This window comes from Trichosurus vulpecula, chromosome 2 (genome assembly GCF_011100635.1).
Source record: "Trichosurus vulpecula isolate mTriVul1 chromosome 2, mTriVul1.pri, whole genome shotgun sequence".
NCBI lineage: Eukaryota > Metazoa > Chordata > Mammalia > Diprotodontia > Phalangeridae > Trichosurus > Trichosurus vulpecula.
This window is the reverse complement of record NC_050574.1, coordinates 180,436,142-180,456,770: the sequence shown is the minus strand read 5'-3', so window position 1 is coordinate 180,456,770 and position 20,629 is coordinate 180,436,142. Positions and strand designations below refer to the sequence as shown.

Below are 20,629 nucleotides of genomic sequence, written 5' to 3'. Positions count from 1 at the left end.
TAGAGAGAAGGTAGAGCTGCTCAGGTTTGTTTAGGTTTGTTTTGGATTTTTTGTTTTGTTTCTATTTATTGTACCAAGGAGAATGATCTTAGCATTGGGAAAAACAGATATATAAGGAGAGGTGGCACTTGAATTCAAGTCACATGGCCCAGTGCCAAAAGAACTGACAAAGAGATTGCTGAGCTACTGTTTATTCTCAGTGAACTGTGAAAAGGTCAGGGAGAGGTGCTCTAAAATTGGAGAAAGGCAGATGTCCAGATTTTCAAAAAGGGGAAAAGAATGGGATATGTGAATTCTAGGCCATTGAGTTTGACTTCAATTTCTGAGGTCAAATTCTAGGACATATTGTTAAAACAGATGGTTAATGAACATCTAGAAGCAGAGATCACTAAGAAGCTTTGTCAGGAACAGGTCGTACCAGACTAACTTTATTCGATCTTTTGGCAGGCTTCCTAAATTGGTAGATAAGGGGAATACTTTAAATGCAGTTTACCTAGTTCTTAACAAAATATTTGACAGACATTCTTATGATCTTCTTGTGAGAAAGGAGGGAAAGATGGGGGCTAGGCAATAAATAGAAGCAAACAAAATAGTACGGTTAGGTGACTCAACTTTTGAGAAGGAGGTCTCTCTTTCCTAAGATGATTAGGGAAAAAGGAAAAGAACCCAGCTGTTCCAAAATACTTATAGCAACTCTCTTTGTGGTGGCAAAGAACTGGAAATTACTGTATGGATACCTGTCGTTGGGGGAATGGCTGAACAAGTTGTCATTTATGATTGTGATGAAATACTACTCTACTATAAGAAATGATGAGTTCGACGATCTTAGAAAAACATGATAATCTTGCATGAAATATTGAAGAGCTAAATGAGCAGAACCAAGAGATTGTTGTATACAGTAACAACATTGTTTTAAGAACAATTTGAATGACTCAGTCATTTTGACTATTATAAATACCCAAATTAACTGCAAAGGACATATGAAGGAAGACATCTGCATCCAAAGAAATAACTTATAAACAGAAGTATGTACAAAATAGTTATAAATATGTAAGTATATATTTACATCTAATGGTAGCCATCTTGGGGGCAGGATGGGGGAGAAAAAAGGGAAAAAAGAAAATTACAGGTTAACTTTTATATATTTAAAAGGAATAATAGCAAGTTGTACATTAATAGATTTGTAGTTTCACATACAAACTTTTTTTTTTCTATTCTACTATGTTATGGAAGTGCTTGTTTTATTTCTTAAGTTTAGAATAAAATAAATTACATTTTTAAAAAAGAAGGTCTGTGGTGGAGTGTCCCAGGAATCTGGGCTTGGCTTTGTGTTTAACGTTTTTATCCATGATTTGGTTAAAAGTACTCTTCAGATTTGCAGATGACACCAATTTGGGAGCAAAAGCTGATACCACTAGATCAAGAGTCTTCAAAGTGGGCACCATCCCTATCAATGGGAATACATCTTAGATAGGATGGCCAGTCATGAAGCTTGTCTCAACCACAACCATACCCATTCTTATCCCTCAGCTGTACCCTATTCTCCCACATTCTTCCTCCTTTTTCTCTTTTCAGCCCAGAATTGGCCCTTCAGGGCAGTTTATAATCTAAACTAACTGCAGCAGCACTAAGGGTGACAGGAAAATTTCCTCACTTCTTGCCCCCTAGATTACTTTGTAGCTGCAGCAGATACCCTGCCAAAGTAAAAGCAAGTATGTGTGGATTGCGATCTAGATGGCATATAATTTTTTTTACCTTCCTCCTTAAATCTACTTTTCTTCCAAATTGCCCTGTCACTATTAAGAGCACCCTAGTTTTGAGTCACCCAGGTGTTCACAGCCTTGGTTTCGTCTCTGATTCCTCACTTTCCCATATCCCACATCCACGTAACCAGTCAGTTGCTGTATCTTGTAATTCTGCCTTCATATCTCTCACACGTGTCTGCTTTTCTCTACTCATACAGTTACTAACTTAGTTCAAAAGCTTTCATCAGAGAGAAGAGAATATCAAGTAGAGTGCAGTCCATTGTGAGAAAGAGTAGAGAGAAGTCAAAACGAATGAGGGTCAAGAACAAGCCATTAGATTTTGCCATTAAAGAGATCATTGGTAACTTTGGAGATAGCTGTTTCAGTGGAATAATGAGGTTTGGAAGCCAAATTGTAGAGAGATAAGAGATTGAGAGGAGATGAAATAGAGGCATTGATTGTAGACAGATTTCTCAGGAGATGTGGCCAAAAAGAGAGAAGAGATATGGGATGATAGCTAGTGGGGATGGATGAATCGAGGGAAGGTTTTTTGAGAATGAGGGGAAATGGGCGTGTTTGTAGGTAGTAGGGCAGTATCCAGAAGACAGGGGGAGAATGAGAATAAGTGGAAGAATGAGGATGGTAAAGGAGGCAGTCTGTTAGAGAAGACATAATGAAATTAGATAGCTTGTGTATGTAGAGGGGTTTACCTTGGCAAGAAGGGTCACACCTGCATGTGAGACAGGGATAAAGGAAGATAAATGTCTGGGGAATGTTAGAAAAGGACAAGAGAGAAGAGGGAGCTCTTGGCAAATGACCTTTATTCTTTCAGTGAAGTGTGTGGCTAGGTTCTCAACTGAATGGATGGGAGGAGGAGGGGAAGCTACAGGAAATTTGCGGAGGAATTAAAATTTCTAGGTGCCTCTATGGCGAGTGAGATAGTAAATCTTTAGAAGGCATAAAAGGATTCCTTGCCACAGTGAGGGCCCAGTTGTGATTATATAACATAAATTTGTATTGAATCCAGTGAACATAGTTTTATGATTTTCTCTAGCTTTGGTAGCACGTGAGTAGGAGCATAGGCAGAAGGTGGTAGGAGTAGACAGCCTTGTAGATCCAGGGCTGAGTTTCTGTGGGGTAAGGGGATTAGGAATACCATATAGAGTTAAACTGGTTCAACAAGGGGTCAAGATGGGGAAGGGAAGAGAACATAGCCAGTGCAAGGATGATGGCCTGGGAAAGAGCTAAGAAGTCCAGGGATTGGAGATCATATTGAAGAACAACAACAGGTTTGGAGGTTGCTAGGTAGAGGGAGAAGTGGAATGACAATTGTGATTGGATAAAGGAATTTTAGAGCGCACAAACATGGAAGTGGTGCTGCATATGGAAAGATCAAGGATATTTTCATCTCTGCATGTAGCTATAAAGTGCCAAGGAGGAAAAGGTCATTCAGCCACTTTGAAGTGATTTTCCTAAAGCACAGGTTCAGTCATGTAACGCCCTACTCAGTAAGCTCTAGTGGCTCCCTACTGTCTCCAGGATCCAATACAAAAATGCTTTGTTTGGTGTTCAAAGCCCTTTATAATCTAGCGCCATCCTACCTTTCCAGTCATTTTACACCTTCTCCACATGTGTCTTCAGTCCAGTGACGCTGGGCTCCTGATTATTCCGGTAATAAAACACTCCATCTCTCTGCTCAGGGCATTTTCTCTGGCTGTCCTTTATGCCTGGAATGCCTCTCCTCCTCAGTTTTACCTACTGACTTACCTGGTTTCCTTTAAGCCCCAACTAAAATATTTTACTGGAAGCTTTCCCTGTCCCCTGGCCATCCTGTCCCCTGCCCCCACTAATTCTAGGGCCTTCCCTGTAAATTATTTCTTATTTACCTGGCATATAGCTTGCTTTGCATATTTTTGTTTGCATGATGTCTCCCCCATTAGATTTTGAGTTTCTTGAGGGCAGGGACTATCTTTTGCCTTCTTTTCATAAACCAAGTACTTAGCAAAGTGCCTGACACATACTAGGCACTTAATAAATGTTTATTGATTGATTGAGTGATTGGGAGATTAGCAAGTTCGAGTATCACTATATATGTCTAAACCCCCTAGTAGAAGTTGGAAGGTAGAATTGAAGTGTAAAAAAAGATCTAAAAAATTAAAAGCAATGAATGCCAAGAACTTATCCTCATCTGTTTGTGATAGCTCTGTGATATCATGCAGTTATTATTCCCATAAGGAAACTGAGGTTCACAGGTTAAATGACTTACTGAAGATCACATGGCTACTAAGTGTTAGATCTGGAATGAAAACCCAGTTCTGCTAACTCCCACTCCCACTTCAGTGTTTTTATCATTCTACTATTCAACCTATTGTTGTAAAGAAAGAAGACTTGACTAAAAGGATGTAGGCTGCAAGTCATGTTAGAATTTAGTGTTTAAGAACACTAGTGCCAGGCACTTATTCCTGTAAGCAAATAAATAGCACCATGTTAAAATTAAAGAAATATGCAGCATATGCCCATGGACAGATTGGCAACTATGTTTAATCAACAGAAAATAGAAGTACAAAATGGAACACTCCATATAATGCAATCTGGTGGTTGCAGAAGAATTATAGGAAAACATTTCAAATTAGTTATCCAGGCCTCAATAATAATTAAGTACAGTTTTCATTTAAGAAAGCATATTTTCCAACATGGTGCTATAGTCTGGAATCCAAGGACCTGGGTTTGAATTCTGGTTCTGGCACTTGATGCCTGTTTGACCTTTGCCAAGTCTCTTGCCTCAGGGCTTCATTTTTCTCATATGAAAAATAAAACTGTTAGGCCAGATGATCTCTAAGGTCTAATTTCTAAGTCTATGATACTGTGATGCTATGACCTATTTAGTTATTTCTTCCAATTTATATTATGACTAAGCCTGAATAACCTAATAGCTGAATAAACACTGGAGTTCTAGCTATTGTCCTTCCATTTCCCACCCTGGTATACACCTCTGGACTTCTACATTATGCACCAGATACTTAAATTTACACCTTGAAAGTACTCTCTGCCCTAGTGTCCTCCTCTTTGGGCTGAAGGGCCCTTCCAGAACCTCCCTTTAAGGAGAAAACCCAGGCCAGCCATTTCTTCATTACCTTCTAGGCTTCTTTTCTCTGGACTTTTCCATCTTCCATATTCCCCTAACCCCACCCAGCTTCTTTTATGTGTCACCTTCCCTATTCCCTTACCACTGGGCCTGTAGCATACTGACTAGAATTTATGGACTATTTGTGTATATTGCCTCAGGTTTATTTTAGATCATGTTATTTTTAGGATATTTTTATTGATCCCTGAATCACTATCTGCCAGGTTTCCAACAATTAGTCAGTTCCCACACGTCTAAATTATACGACTTGGGGCCTCATTTTGTTGTACCTTAGGATGAGAGGAAGGATTCCTATATATTTCTCACAAGAGTTTAAATTACAAATTTTCTCCCCATTTCTACCCTCCCCCCCACTCCAAGATGGCATATGTTCTGCTTGCCCCGTTCCCCAGTCAGCCCTCCCTTCTGTCACACCATTTCCTCCCCATCCCCTTTTCCCTTACTTTCTTGTAGGGCAAGATAAATTTCTATGCCCCATTGCCTGTATATCTTATTTCCTAGTTGCATGCAAAAACTTTTTTTTTTACATCTGTTTTTAAAACTTTGAGTTCCAAATTCTCTTCCCTCTTCCCTCCCGACCCACCCTCCCTAAGAAGGCAAGCAATTCAACATAGCTCACACATGTATTATTATGTAAAACCCTTCCACAATATTCATTTTGTGAAAGACTGACTATATTTTGCTCCTTCCTATCCTATCCCCCTTTATTCAGTTTTCTCCCTTGACCTTGTCCCTTTTCAAAAGTGTTTGCTTTTGATTACCTCCTCCCCCATCTGCCCTCTCTATCGTCCCCCCCCCCCTTTTTAATCTTCTTCCTTCTCCTTTCCTGTGGAGTAAGATACCCAAATGAGTGTGTATGTTATTCCTTCTTCAGGTCAGATCCAATGAGAGCAAGATTTACTCATTCCCCCTCACCTGCCCCCTCTTCCCTTCCAACAGAACTGCTTTTTCTTGCCATTTTTATGTGAGATATTTACTCCATCCTCTCTCTCCCTTTCTCCCTCTCTCAATATATTCCTCTCTCAATATATTCCTCTCTCATCCCTTAATTTGACTTTATTTTTTTAGATATCATCCCTTCATATTCAACTCATCCTGTGTCTTCTGTGTGTGTGTGTGTGTGTGTGTGTGTGTGTGTGTATGTATATTCCCTTCAGCTACCCTAATACTGAGGTCTCATGAATTATATGCATCATCTTTCCATGTAGGAATGTAAACAAAACAGTTCCACTTTAGTAAATTTGTTATGATTTCTCTTTCTTGTTTACCTTTTCATGCTTCTCTTGATTCTTGTGTTTGAAAGCCAAATTTTCTATTCAGCTCTGGTCTTTACACTGAGAAAGCTTGAAAGTCCTCCATTTTATTGAAAGTCCATATTTTACCTTGGAGCATGAGACTCAGTTTTGCTGGGTAGGTGATTCTTGGTTTTAATCCTAGCTCCTTTGAGCTCTGGAATATCATATTCCAAGCCCTTCAATCCCTTAATGTAGAAGCTGCTAGATCTTGTGTTATTCTGATTGTGTTTCCACAATACTCAAATTGTTTCTTTCTGGCTGCTTCCAGTATTTTCCCTTCATCTGGGAGGTCTGGAATTTGGTGACAATATTCCTAGGAGTTTTCTTTTTGGGATCTTTTTGAGGAGGTGATCAGTGGATTCTTTCAATTTCTATTTTACCCTCTAGCTCTAGAATATCAGGGCAGTTCTCCTTGATAATTTCTTGAAAGATGATATCTAGGCTCTTTTTTTAATCCTGGCTTTCAGGTAGTCCGATAATTTTTAAATTCTCTCTCCTGGATCTATTTTCCAGGTCAGCGGTTTTTCCAATGAGATATTTCACATTGTCTTCCATTTTTTTCATTCCTTTGGTTTTGTTTTATAATATCTTGATTTCTCATAAAGTCACTAGCTTCCACTTACTCCAATGTAATTTTTAAGGTAGTATTTTCTTCAGTGGTCTTTTGAACCTCCTTTTCCATTTGGCTAATTCTGCCTTTCAAGGAAGGTATTCTTCTCCTCATTGGCTTTTTGGAGTTCTTTTGCCATTTGAGTTAGTCTATTTTTTAAGGTGTTATTTTCTTCAGTATTTTTTTGGGTCTCCTTTAGCCAGTTGTTGACTTTTTTTCATAGTTTTCTCTCATCACTCTCATTTCTCTTCCCAATTTTTCCTTTACTTCTCTAACTTGCTTTTCCAAATCCTTTTTGAGCTCTTCCATGGCCTGAGACCAGTTCATGTTCTTCTTGGAGGCTTTTGATGTAGTCTCTTTGACTTTGTTGACTTCTTCTGGCTGTATGTTTTGATCTTCTTTGTCCCCAAAGAAAGATTCCAAAGTCTGAGTCTGAATCTGAGTCCATTTTCGTTGTTTGGCCATGTTCCCAGCCAACTTGCTTGACCCTTGAGTTTTTTGTTGGGGTATGACTGCTTGTAGAGTATAGAGTACTTTGTCCCAAGCTTGAGGGGCTGTGCTGTTGTTTTCAGAGCTATTTCTACACAGCAAGCTCTGCCACACCAGTGCTACTCCTCCCCCAAGAACCACCAACCCGGACCTGACTCAGATCTAAGCTGGTTCTGCACTCCTGCTCAGATCCGCCACTTAATTCCTCCCACCAGGTGGGCTTGGGGCTGGAAGCAACTGCAGCTGTATCTCTGGAAGCAGCTTCAGAGCTGCATCACCTCCACAGCCACCCAGAGTGAACCGTGAACTCCTTACACTCTGTCCCAGCAGCTTTTCCCACTAACCTTCTCTGTTCTTTTTGGTGTTTGTGGGTTGAGAAGTCTGGTAATTGCCACAGCTCACTGATTCAGGGTGCTGGGACCTGTTTCACCTAGCTCCTGGTCTGGTTGGTCCAGGTGTGGCTCATGCTGGGCTCTGTTCTGCTCCCGGTTTCATGCAATAGACCTTACCCCGTGATCATCCAGGCTGTCCTGGGCTGGAGCCCTGCTTCCCTCTGCTGTTTTGGGGGTTCTGCAGTTCTAGAATTTGTTCAGAGCTATTTTTTATAGGTGTTTGGAGGGACCTGGGGGGAAGTTCACGCAAGTCCCTGCTTTCCAGCTGCCATCTTGGCTCCACCCCCGATTCCTATATATTTCTATTCCCAGTGTCTAGCACAAAGTAGGATCTTGTTATATTTTTGATTCATGAATTGATGGTTCTGGAGGTGTTTTATGGTTCTAGATTCCAAATTGCCAATTTTCTGATGAACATTTGAAATTCAACCCATCCAGATGGTAGGGATTACTTGTATTTGTATGTGGAGGTAGGCAGCTCTGGGAGTAGTAGGAATAAAGAGAGGAAGCTGCTTTGGATTTTTCTGCACAGCAGTGGAGTTGCCCGGAAGGTGGTGATGGGTATCAGAAATAGCTCTGGGACCATGTCTCTATTGCTAGGAGTTACCCAAGTGTATGCACACATGTTAAAGATTTAGGCAAAAATAATTCTGTCTCCATTAATTTGCCTGTGATTTTTCTAACCAATTCCACCTGCCCTTTTAAATCCTCCCTCTTCACTCTCCCAGTCCCCTATTTAATGTATTTCTACCTTGGGGGTGTGTGTGTGTGTGTGTGTGTGTGTGTGTGTGTGTATACGTACTTTTTCCTCATTTCTTCCTTAGTGTATTTCTCCCTCCCTCCCCTTTTTCTCCTTTACTCTCTTAAAACAAACACTGCCCTTCCCCCCTCCCCTCACCCCTTACCCACCTCCGCCACCCCCAATTGGAGAGGAGGGCAGAATGTGAATGCAGTAGCAGTTCTGATGGTAAGAGCATGTCCAGGGCAGTCACTTGGATGGAATATGAAGAATGATAATCCGAGACTAGCTAGATACAGTGGATTAAACCTCCTCCCATAGCATAGTCTGTGGAGGTCTAGTTATCTATAAGGTACAGCAGCAATTCAAATGGCATTCAGGATTGTTTGAAATTGTAATAAAAGGCAATTTCCCCTCATATGATTTTATTCAGTTTTGCAGGATAAATTATTGTTAGTTATAACCCTTTTTGCCTTTTGGTGTATCATATTCCAAGTTTTCTTGATTGCAATCATTGCCTATCTTCTGTAATCTTGACTCTGGTTCTTTGGCACTTGTTTGCTTCCTTTGTAGCTTCTTGTAGTATTACTTATTTGAAAACATAGTGATAAAACTTGGGATCACATAACCTGGCAAATACTTGAGGACATTATTTCCTCCCTAATTTCACTTCTCAATTTCCTTCAGTTGATCCTTATGTGGCATGAATTTAAGGCCCTTCACCTGCTGTCTAGCTAAACTGGACTATTTACCATACTTTGCATATATCCAGCTTTTTATTCCTTACCTTATCTTATGTTCTTCCGTAAGCTTTGAGTGTTTTCCTCACACTTAATTTCTCACACTTTATTTCTACCTTGAATACCCATTCTTCAAGAGCCAGATAAACTGCATTTATATATTCTGCATTGTGGTTATTGTCAAATTTATTGCATATTTGTGAGTATTTATATATGTAATATAGTTATTACATATTTGTGCATGTATTTTATCTTCTTCTAGAGAATAAGCTCTATGAGGTTTATATTCATTTTTGCAATATCATGGTATAGTGAATAAGACACTGAATTGAAGAGTCAGGAAAACCTGGTTTCAAATCCCACTTGAGACACTTTCTAGCTGTGTGACCCTGGGTAAGTCACTTAATAACTTCTTTACCTCTTTTTCCTCATCTATAAAATGAGAGAGTTACTTAATGACATCTAGGATTCATTCCTTGAAGCTTTTAATTTATGATCCTGTTATCTTTACATTTATAATAGAGTTTTATGTAATTCAGGTGATAAAATTATAGATTTAGAAAGACCTATTTAGTCTAATCTGAGAGGAGTTTGGAGAATAAATGCTGAAATAGAAGTCACCAAAAAGAGATTATTTACATTCTTTTTAGGATAATACAATAAAGCCTTATGCTTATTCATTTTTAACAGTTCGTTGTTAGGTTTTTTTTTATGTCCCCAAAGAAATCATTGCTTAACTAAGCATAAGGAGAGGCTGACCTAAGTTCAGTTAGCAATAATTAAACTGCTGCATACATTGCTCATTAGACATTGTGGTTACACTTCGTGGGATCTGTGAGCTGCAGATTATAATTTATCCATACCATATCCTCAGCAACTCTTTTCTATGCCCTCTACAGAAAGTCTGTCCAACATGTTGGAGAACTTTGTCCACATTTTAAGGATTTTATTATTATCTTTTTAAAGCATTTTAGTTAGTACCAATTCAGTACTCAGATTGGCCATGTTAATCTTTTCATACCAAATGTCCAGCCCGTTTTCTTTTCAGACAGTAAGTTTCTTGGCTTCTATCACTTATCCCACTTCTTGCATGTAGTTCATCCTTGGAAATGTATGTAGGTTTTTTTTTTTTGGTCACAATAAAATAAGAAAAAGGTCAGAGACTTCTGGTGCCAAGATGGAAGAGTAAGGAAGGAACCCTCCCAAATTCCCCTCCAAACAACTAGAAAACCACCTCAGAATTGATCTAGGGCAGAGAAGCAGCTCACCAACCCGGGAGAAAAGGTCTGTCTCACTGTAGTGGGAGAGGAGCAAGATCCAAGAACAGTAGCAATAGCCAGCCTCACAGCACAGGGCCTGCAACGAGGCTTCAAGCTGGGGGCAATCCATGAGCAAGGCCCCACCCTCCTGCAAACCAGCAGCCCCCTAGGCAAGTGAGCAATTTGTATAGTGTGACAAGGTCCCACCCTAGTGACCCCCCACCTGTTCTTATAATCAAATCTTATAATCAAATTTTTGCATGGGTGGAATGTCTTGTCACTCCTAGTCTTTTTAGAGCCTTGTTTACTCCCAACTTCACCTTAGTAGGAGGTTGGTTGATAATAGTGGTTTGGTAGTGATACTATCTGTCAGCACATCCATCATTCCTATTTGTAGATCCTCTATTGGGGGAAGGTGGGGAATGAAGGGATTTGGAAGGCAGACAACTCAAGGCAAAGTACTCAGTGTTTATTGAACTGAGGAAAGATCCTTAGTTGAAACCAGGGATTGTATAAAGCTCCAGAATACTCAGGAGCTGTATTGCTGACTCCCACTGAAGCAGTGTGTGTACTTTCAAAAGAATGAGACACCTGGGTTTGAATCCTGCTTATGACCACCATAGGGACTTCGGTGAGACTTAGCTGTCCTCCATAGGGAAGTCAGAACCTGAGTTTCAGTTTTCACATCTGTAAAATAGGAATAATGACACCTGTACTACTTACCTAAACCAGGCTGTTGTATCAAATAAGATCATGTGTGTAAAGCGCTTTATGATGACCCTTAGAGTGTGCCACATGTTCAGCTGTCATTATTATTATGATGGTAGTTATGCTTTGATTCTAAAACCAAGAGTTCTCTTTGCAGTCAGGGCCTGAAAGAATGCTGACATTCCAGTTCTCCCAAGTTTTGTCTTCCTCAAGTTTAATTATGTTTTTCCGTGGTTATATTAATCTCTAATGATACTGAGCATATTTAGGTATTTTCACTGCTTTTCTACAGCTTCCCCATGAATTTCGCCCTCTGGAAGTCAGTTGCTCAGTTAGATGTATCAGTTGGTTTTCCTTCGTTCCAAGGGAAGATTCTATGGAGAAGAAAGTAATTAGAAAGTTATTATGGTGTTAATAATCCAAAAGTCACTAACATAAATAAAAATCACCTGTAGAGTGGACTGGTTTTCTAGTATTATTCCCTGAAGAAGGAAAGAAAGGAAAGTGAAATTGTATGTTAAGAAGGTGTTAATTATCTTCCATTTCAGAAATTAGTTATTACAACTGTATATAATCAAAATTGGGCAGCTAGGTGGCACTGGGCCTGGAGTCAGGAAGACCTCAGTTCAAATCTGGTCTCAGACACTTACTAGCTTCTTGATCCTGGCCAAATCACTTAACCGTGTTTGCTTCAGTTTACTCATCTGTCAGATGATCTGGAGAAGGAGATGGCAAACCACTCCAGTGTCTTTGCCAAGAAAATCCTAAATGGAGTCCTGAAGAGTCAGGCATGACTGAAACAACCGAACAACAACAAATAATCACAACATTCCAGATATTTCCTTAGAAAGTGAAGGCAAAAGAAAGTTGAATTTCAAAGAGATTTCATGAATGTTCTTAAAAATTAGAAAAAACCTAGATTAGAAATCTTACACTTGAGAAAAGTTTGATTAAAAATTTGACTGGCATTGTTAGCATAGGTGTTTTAATATGGAACTAATACAAAGGAACGTTAAAATTAGAAACTTTCTGTATTAGGGAATTTCAGGTATTTAATATTTGAAATGTTGCCTTTCCAAACAAAATTAATAGTACTTTGGATAATGGGTATTTTTTAGTTCAGAGATTGTAGCAAACTTTCTCTGAGAAAAAATTTCTTTAACATGTATAAACTTGAGCAAATCAGAGTCACAGAGGTTTGCTTGTTTGTTTTTAATTATATTAAACCTAGTGATACTGTTTTGTTAATAGGTGGGTTTTGAAAACTTTTTAAAGCTATGCCGATCTGGCTAAAAGTTTCTTCTTTGAAATTGGTTCCATTTAGTAAATGAAGATGAGCAGCAAAATGACAGACAAGAAAGATTGGATTATCTCTAAGCAGAATATACTTCTTTATAAGATAGTTGGTTCATACTCATTTGGGGTCTTTAAGCCAGAGGTTGGATGATCTAGTTGGTTATGTTTTTGGGGATAAATGCCTTTAAACTCAGACTGCTAATCAAAATCACAGCCCAAAATGAAGCAATGATTGCTTTGTCACACTATTGTGTATAACATACTCTTAAAACTTTGCTTAGATTTTTGTTAATTTTTAAAAAATATTTGTCATTTATCTGATGTAAAGAGATTATTTTTAGTTATAATTAAGATTTCTACAGTATTTCTCTTGTGCTTTAAATTTTTTCTTTCTATTTTCCTCACTCGCCTTGTGTGATTCTTGTCCATCTTCTCTGGTTCCTCCACAGAGGATCCGGTCAATTTTCCTGATTACATTTTATCAATACTAGTTAGTGTAGCATTTAGATTATCCACCATATTCCTTAGTCTCACAACATGACCAGCCTGCCTCCCTTTCTCAGCATGACGATACACCATGCGCCATTTCTTGCTCACAGCAAACTTATTTCTGTCAAACTTGCTTCTCTCCATTGCCTTCTGGGTCACAATGTTGATTCTTCCATGATTGTGGTGTTCTAAGATTGCAACCAAACAGCATACCTGGAAGAAGATTTGTATGGAAAATAAGCGTTTGGGCACTCAGGATATGCAGTTTCCTGAGTGCACTATAACTTGTTCTCTTTGCCTTATTCCATTCTCAGCCTTTTTCTTGTTCCTCTAAAATGCTTGTCCCAAATATGTTTATTTGTTGTTATTCAGTCCTCCAGCTCTTCGTGACCCCACGGACCATAGCTCACCAGGCCCACTTTCTTTCAAAGTCTGTCCAAGTTTATGCTCATTGTTTCCATGCCTATTTCATCTCCTACTCTTCCTTTTGCTCTCAGTCTTTCCTAACATCAGGGTCTTTTCCAGTGAGTCCCATCTTCTCATTGTGGGGCCAAAGTATTTAAGCTTCAACTTCTGTATTTGACCTGCCAGTGAATAGCCCGAATTAATTTCTTTAAGTATTGACCAACCTGATCTTCTTATCCAAAAGTCTTCTCCAGCACCACAGTTTGAAAGCGTTGATTCTGTGGTGCTCGGCGTTCCTTACAGTCCAGTTCTCATGGTCATACATTGCTACTAGAAAAAACATAGCTTTGAATTACATGGACCTTTGTCATCAAGGTGATGTCTCTGCTTTTTAGTGTGCTATCTAGATTTGCTATGTATATTTGCCATAGTTTTCCTTCCAAGGCACAAGTGTCTTTTAACTTCATGGCTGCAGTCGCTGTCTGCAGTAATCTTTGAGCCCCATAATATAAACTATGACACACTATTCCTCACATTTGTCTAGATTTTCAAAGTACTTTACAAATATTACCTTATTTTATCCTCGTGACAACTCTGTAAGGGTAGATACTATTATCACCTTCATTTTACAGAAGAGAGAACTAAGGCACAGAGAGGTTAAGTAAGTTACTCTGGGTTTCACAGGGTCTTCCTGACTTCTGAGTTCTATGCCACTCATCTGTATTTTGGTAAAAGGAGAATAATATTATATACATGTAATTTTCACTCTGAGAAAAGGGAGTATAGTTCTCTCATACAACTTCAATTTCAGACAATGGAGTTTTTTCCCAGTTGAAAATGTAAATAATATGAATATGATATATTTTTACCCCTTAAGGAAACTGATAAAGAGTAGCCAGACTGATAGGAGGGGAATCAGGGGAGAATAATGTCAGGGAAACCCAAAGGGGAAAGATTATCCAGGAGAAGGGAATATCATGTTGGGGAAAGGTCAAGAATGATGAAAACTAAGAAAAAGTCATCAGATTTAGCAATTCAGATCATTGTTTGGATAAGTGGTCAAAGGACATGCATGAATAAGTAATTCTTAAAAGAAGAATTGCAAACTGCATTCAAAACCCTTCATCACCTGGCCCCTGTGCTACCTTGTGAGTCTTTTTAACACTACTAGACCCACCTCCATGTACTCTCCTATCCAATGACACTGTCCTTGTGTTTCTGTGCATTTTCACTAGCTGTACCCTATGCTTAAAATTCTCTCCCTCTTCATCTCTGCTTCCTGGCTTCCCTGGCTCCCTTCAAGTCCCAACTAAAATCCTGCCTTCTACAGGAAGCCTTTTCTGATCCCCCTTAATGCTAGTGCTTTCCCCTCTATTGATTATCTCTAGTTTGTCTTGTTTATTTTTTGTTTGTACATATCTGTTTGTATGTTGCCTCTCCCATTAGATTCTCAGCTCCTTGAGACCAGGGACTGACTGTCTTTTTGTCTTTTCTTGTATCTCCAGTGGTTAGCACAGTGTGTGGCACATAGTAGGTGCCTAATAAAGCTTGTTGCCTTGATTGACAACCATATGAAAGATTGCTCCCAACCCCTTTTAATAAAAGGAATGCAAATCAAAATAACTCTGAGTTTTTGCTTCATGTGCAGGAAATTGGCAATGTTGACAGATAGAAATAGTCAATACTAGAAGGGCTGTGAGAAGACAGGCATACTGACACTGTTGGTGGAGCTGTGAATTTGTCCAGCCATTGTAGAAAGTATGATGAGATTGTTTGACTGAGAGATCCCACCCCTCAACATAGACCCCAACAAAGTCAAAGATAGAAAAAAAAGGTCCCATAGACACCTAAATGTTTATTGTAGCCCTTGTTATACGCCTTGTTATGGTAGAAAAGAACTGGAAACAAGGTAATTGCTGATTGGGGAATGGCTGGACAAATTATGGCAAATGAATGAAGTGGCATATTTCTGTTCCATAAGTCAATTAGTATGAAGATCAGAAAAGCATGAAAATATATGTGTGTGAATATACATGAACTGTTGGTGAATGAAGTAAGCAGAAGCAGGGAAACAATATAAGATAACTATGACATGTAAACAAAAGACTAAAATGAAACTGAAAACTCTGCAATGCTTGCCCCTAGAAAAGAGTTGAAAAAATGCAACTCTCCTTTCCTTGCAGATGTGGGAAACTATTGGGTGCAGAGTATGACAGATATGTAGAATGTGTTAGAATGGCTAATCTGCTTTCCCCTGCCCTCCACCTTCTTAAACCCTTGTTTCAAAGGAAGGATCCCATTCTTTTGATTTTGCTTTATTATTTCTTGGTATCTTTTAGTGTCATTTGCTTCCCCTTGCCAAATTCTAGTTTTCAAGGAGTTATTTTCTTCTATAAGATTTTGAATCTCTTTTTCTAATTGGTTGACTTTCTTTTCATAATTTTCTTGGGTTGCTTTTGTTTCCTAATTTTTCCTCGATCTCTCTTAATTTTTAAAGTTCTTTTTAAGTTCTTAGAAATAACTGTTTTATTTCTTAAGTTCAGAATAAAAGAAATAAAATTTTAAAAAGATTTAAGAACAAAGGAAGAATGCCTGGATAGAAAAGGGACAAAGGAGAAATGTATTCAGAAATTAATATAAGAAAGTAACAGGCATCATTAAAACATTTTTTAAAAAAAGATCACTACTTTCATACCTTAGGGATTATCTAATCCATTTATTCCCAATGCGGGCAACAGATGCTGGGCGTGATCTTGGGGGTAGAGAAAGATGGATGAGAAGAGGAAAAGTGGTAGAACATTTTTTGTATAAAATCCATATATGGAATTACCAAAAAGCAATTACCTTTTGTGAACTGAATAAAAGGTACATATCACAATTTACATAGTACTAGTTTTCAAATGTAAATCAGTACTGCTGTGATTAATAAAATTCATATTCATTTAAAAGCAAAAAAAAAAATGATCCTTGGTAAACTTGGAAACAGTTGGCTCTTTTTAGTAATGAGATCAGAAGCCAGATTGCAAAGGACTGAGAAGGGAAAGCAGTGTATACAGCTTTTATCCATATGATTGCTTAAAAGAAAGATCTAAAAAAAGTCACAGCTATGGGTATATGCTTGAAATGTGCAAGCCTATTTATAATTGGGAAAATAGCGTGGTAATTTTCTTAATGTCTTTTTATGTACAAGTAATCAAATGTTGACAATTTAATTTCTTGTTTAAATAAAAAGATGATAAAAACAAAAATGAAACTGATGCTTTTCTTGAATACTAAAATGTACATTTACTATTTTTTTTATTCCAGTTACTATTGCTGCACAAGAAGAAGAAGGTAAGCAATTTTTTTGTAATTGGTTATAAGTTTAAGTAATTTTGGCATGTTAAGGGCATAGTCCCTTTTAATTCATGCTATAGTAAATATACTAATGCGTATATTTGTTCTAAAGGGAGAATAAAACATGTTTCCAAGTTAAACATTAAAAAAAGTATGATACTGCTGGGTACTGGACTTTATTCCCACCTATTTAGCATCTTTCCATTTATATTTGGTTGGTTCTCTAAATGGAGATTAGTAATGGAATTTTTAAAGGTTACTATAGTATCCTTACTCTGTGTTTAGTTATATAAATACCTAACCTAATTTCTCTCTCCTTAAGCCTCTTACTATATATAGTAGGGGTAGTAGTCCTTTAGTTTTTCAAAGACTGATGATAACAAGATCATTGTGAATCTAGCTGTCGTGAAAGAATAATTAATTGGCACATGGTTGAGAAAGAGGTTAATTGAATTGTTGTGATTGGGGGCCAACCTATTTTTGGCAGTGAAAAATGCTATTATTGCATGAGATATAAATGACTCACCTTAGGAACTCTTTTAGGTTTGCATAATTATGTAAGTTGATCTCTCATTTGGGGGGAAATACTCTGTTATCAGACTCAGGTTTTTCCTTTAGTAATTAGACTAATTATTAGTCACAGTGTCATCACATTTTGAAAAAGGACTTATAAAAATAAAAAGTTAAATAAAGTCGAGTAGGATGAACAGATTGGAAGAAGAATCTTTCCCAAAATGTCATACAAGTAGAAAGCAGATTTCAGAAACACTAAGAAATGAGAGATTCCAAAAATAAAATGATGATCATAGAAATAGAGGAGTTTGGGGAAAAGCAATGAGATATTGTTAATGTTCTGAATCTGTGACCTCATCGGTGTGTTCCCTCTAGTGCTATAGATTCCAACCCATCATCATTACTCTCTCCAGTGGTGAGATCCACAACCCATTTATTGTGGCTCTTTCCCATAACCTTTCATAAATTCACAGAGGGTCAACCCAACATTTGGAGGATTTCCTTTAGTTCTTTTGAAATAGTGTAATAATAATGATTGTTGTTATTATCATTATAACTAGCATTTATGTAAGGTTTACACTTTATATAAATATTATCCTCACAACAATCCTGTGAGGTAGATATTCTCATTAGCCTCATTTTCCAGGAAAAAGCAGGCAGAGATTAAATGACTTATCTAGTGTTGCACAGCTAGTATCCTGAGGCCAGATTTCACCTTGAGTCTTCCTGACTCTAAGTCCAGTGCTGTATTCATTGCGCCACATAGCTGTCTCCAGTGGAACATGTAGGTTGTACATCAGTCAATTAAGTGCCCATTATGTGCCATGCATTGTGCTTAGTGTTGAGGATAAAAAGAAAGGCAGAAAAACAGTCCCTGCTCTCAAGGAGCTCACAATCTAATGGGGGAGACAATATGCACAGGATTAGTAAAAAGAAGATGTATACATGTTAAGTTGGAGGTAATCTTAGAGGGAAAATCACTAATAATAAGAAAGACTGGGAAAGTGTTTTTACAGAAAGTGGGACTTTAGCTGAGGCTTATCCTCCTCTTACTACATGACCAAACTGCTTCTTTTTATTATTATAATAATATCTCTCATATTCTTTATGTCATGTACCCAGTCCCACTTCATGCCTTTCCATTGCCCTTTGGGTGACCCACAGGATTAATTCTTCAGAAACTGTCGTATTTCATAACTCATTCATATAGTATCTCATGAGGAATGTTTTTGTTTAAAAGGTAGGCCTTTATTTGAGGAAGAAACTTGGAGTCCTTAAAAGCACAAAGTCAGGCCACACTATTTCTGGAGGCAGAAGGCCTGGGTTCAAATTCTCATCTCGACCCCTCCTACCTATATTTCTTTGTTCAAGTCACTTCCTGAGGGCCTTTGAGGTCCCTTGCCACTCTAAATCTATGATCTTGTGATCTACCTCTCCTCCTGTTCATTTCTGGACCCAGTTCATCATCCATGTTAGTGACTGTCCAAAGTATATGTATTGATAGACCAGTTCTGTGGGTTGTTCCTTTAATTGCATATCATAATCTAGATAACAGGCGGCTTTCATCCACTTGGATTTTCCTTAGTGAATCAAGGCAAATTCCTTTGAGTGATTCTGGATTTCATTTGGGAGGGTCTGAAGTATTCTAGAGCTTGATTCAGTCAACGTAATGTTTTCCACAAAAAAGCTTCTGGAGGATCTGAGGTTCTATAGGAAATTCCTCTTCTCTTTTCATGACAGTGGCAAACACTTTAAAGAAGCTTATAGGTCTTGTTTTTATACCTCACTTGATGGTAACCAGAGGATCACTGAACCAAGTTTTCTCTGTTAAATCTTTCAAGGAATTATGTATAATTCTTTGATGTATGCGTAAGAAGCATTTTGTTAAAGGAGAGACTGACAGCATTTTGCTTTACTGAGTCAAATACTTTTATTATAATCAACAAATATCCAGTGGGCTCTTTTATTTGTAAATTTCAGTCAATTGTAATTGTAAAAATAGGATCTGCTATGGAATCATTCACCAAGGTCTGTTTGTTCCCTTTTCTTGCATTCATTTTTTCCCATTTTACTTTTTTATTCTAAACCTAAGAAACATCTAATGAAATGGTCATTTCAACTTGCATTTGTAGAACATGAAAGGATTATATTTGAAACTAAATCTATTATGTAGAACTTTTCTTTTTAAGTATATCATAAGTTCAAAATATAACTTTCAAAGCTATTCTCATATTTGATTTCTTCTGGTCTTCTGTTCTCATTTTAGGGAGGAGGGCTGACCATCCCACTTTAAAAAAAAAAACCTATAAAACTCTTGTAACAAATATGCATAGTCAAACAAAAAAATTCCTGTATTTGTCAAGTCCAAAAATATATGTTTCATTCTGCATCTTCTCTGATGTCTTCACCAAGCATGCCCTCAATTTACATACAGATTATTTTCATAAAGATTTTGGAGATATTTGAAAGTAAGAATGAATTCATAGTTACATATTCTCCATAGCCTTTTTTGGGCATTAGGTCTGTGATTTTTTTTTCCTAAGGATTTGGGACATTTAATAATAATTGCTTGTTAATATTAATGTTATATTGCTTGACAGAATAAAAATATTCTGTTTGAGTCTCTTAGCTGGCAGAGTATAAAAAAACAGATGTAAATTAGGGTGTCATTTCCTTCTAGTCAAAACTACAGTTTCACAGAACCACAGAATTTCAGAGTTGAAAGAGACCCCAGTAGTGATCTTATCTCGCCTGTTTGAAAAAGTTTACCCTCTATAACATACCTGACAAGTGGTCATCTAGCCTCTGTTTGAAGACCTCTGCTGAGGGTGAGCCCACTATTTTACAAGATGGCCTATGCCACTTTGGTAGAGCTGTCATTGTTAGAAAGTTTTTTCTTCTTTCACCCATTTTTTCTGTTCTATCCTTGAATCTTCTCTGCATCTTTAGACTGGTCTCATTTTTTTTTTCTTATTGCAGTGGCTCCCTTTGAATGTTTAGTCTTTCAGCCCAGTCTTGGGCTGACTTCTACAATATTTTAGTCCATGTGATCCTACCTAGCATTCTTAAGGAATCTTTGAATTTACTTTCCCAAAATCTAGGGTGAATGTTGGATTTTTTACCTGGCTTTCCTCTCCTTTATCACAGATTTTAATAAGTATTGGGCTCTGTTCACCATGGTTTACATCATTTTCACCCCAGCAATTAGTTTCTTCTTGTTGGGAGAGAATCTGATCCAAGAACCCTGAATGGTAGACAGACTCAAGTAGCTTACATACAATCAAAATTATACTAGGTGGTTACTTTGTTTTGAATACCTGGAAATACTATAGAACAGAAGACAGTATATTGTCTCAAGAGCCTTTGGGATAGTCACAGAACAAAATAGACCACATTATCTCAAGGTTACCAAGCATTACTGTAACTTTTATAACCAGCAGTTTCTGATTCTTGTATATTCTTGCCATC

At 37.8% G+C, this 20,629-nt stretch overlaps 1 protein-coding gene across 2 annotated transcripts in view; it reads left to right on the top strand.

Moving 5' to 3' along the window:
* ZDHHC20 (zinc finger DHHC-type palmitoyltransferase 20) overlaps nt 1-20,629 on the top strand; it is a 111,037-nt gene that overhangs the window by 12,938 nt on the left and 77,470 nt on the right. For both annotated transcript variants that reach the window (XM_036747531.1, XM_036747530.1), the window contains exon 2: nt 16,619-16,645. In XM_036747531.1, the coding sequence (XP_036603426.1) occupies nt 16,619-16,645 (27 nt within the window). The remainder of the gene's footprint in view (nt 1-16,618; nt 16,646-20,629) is intronic.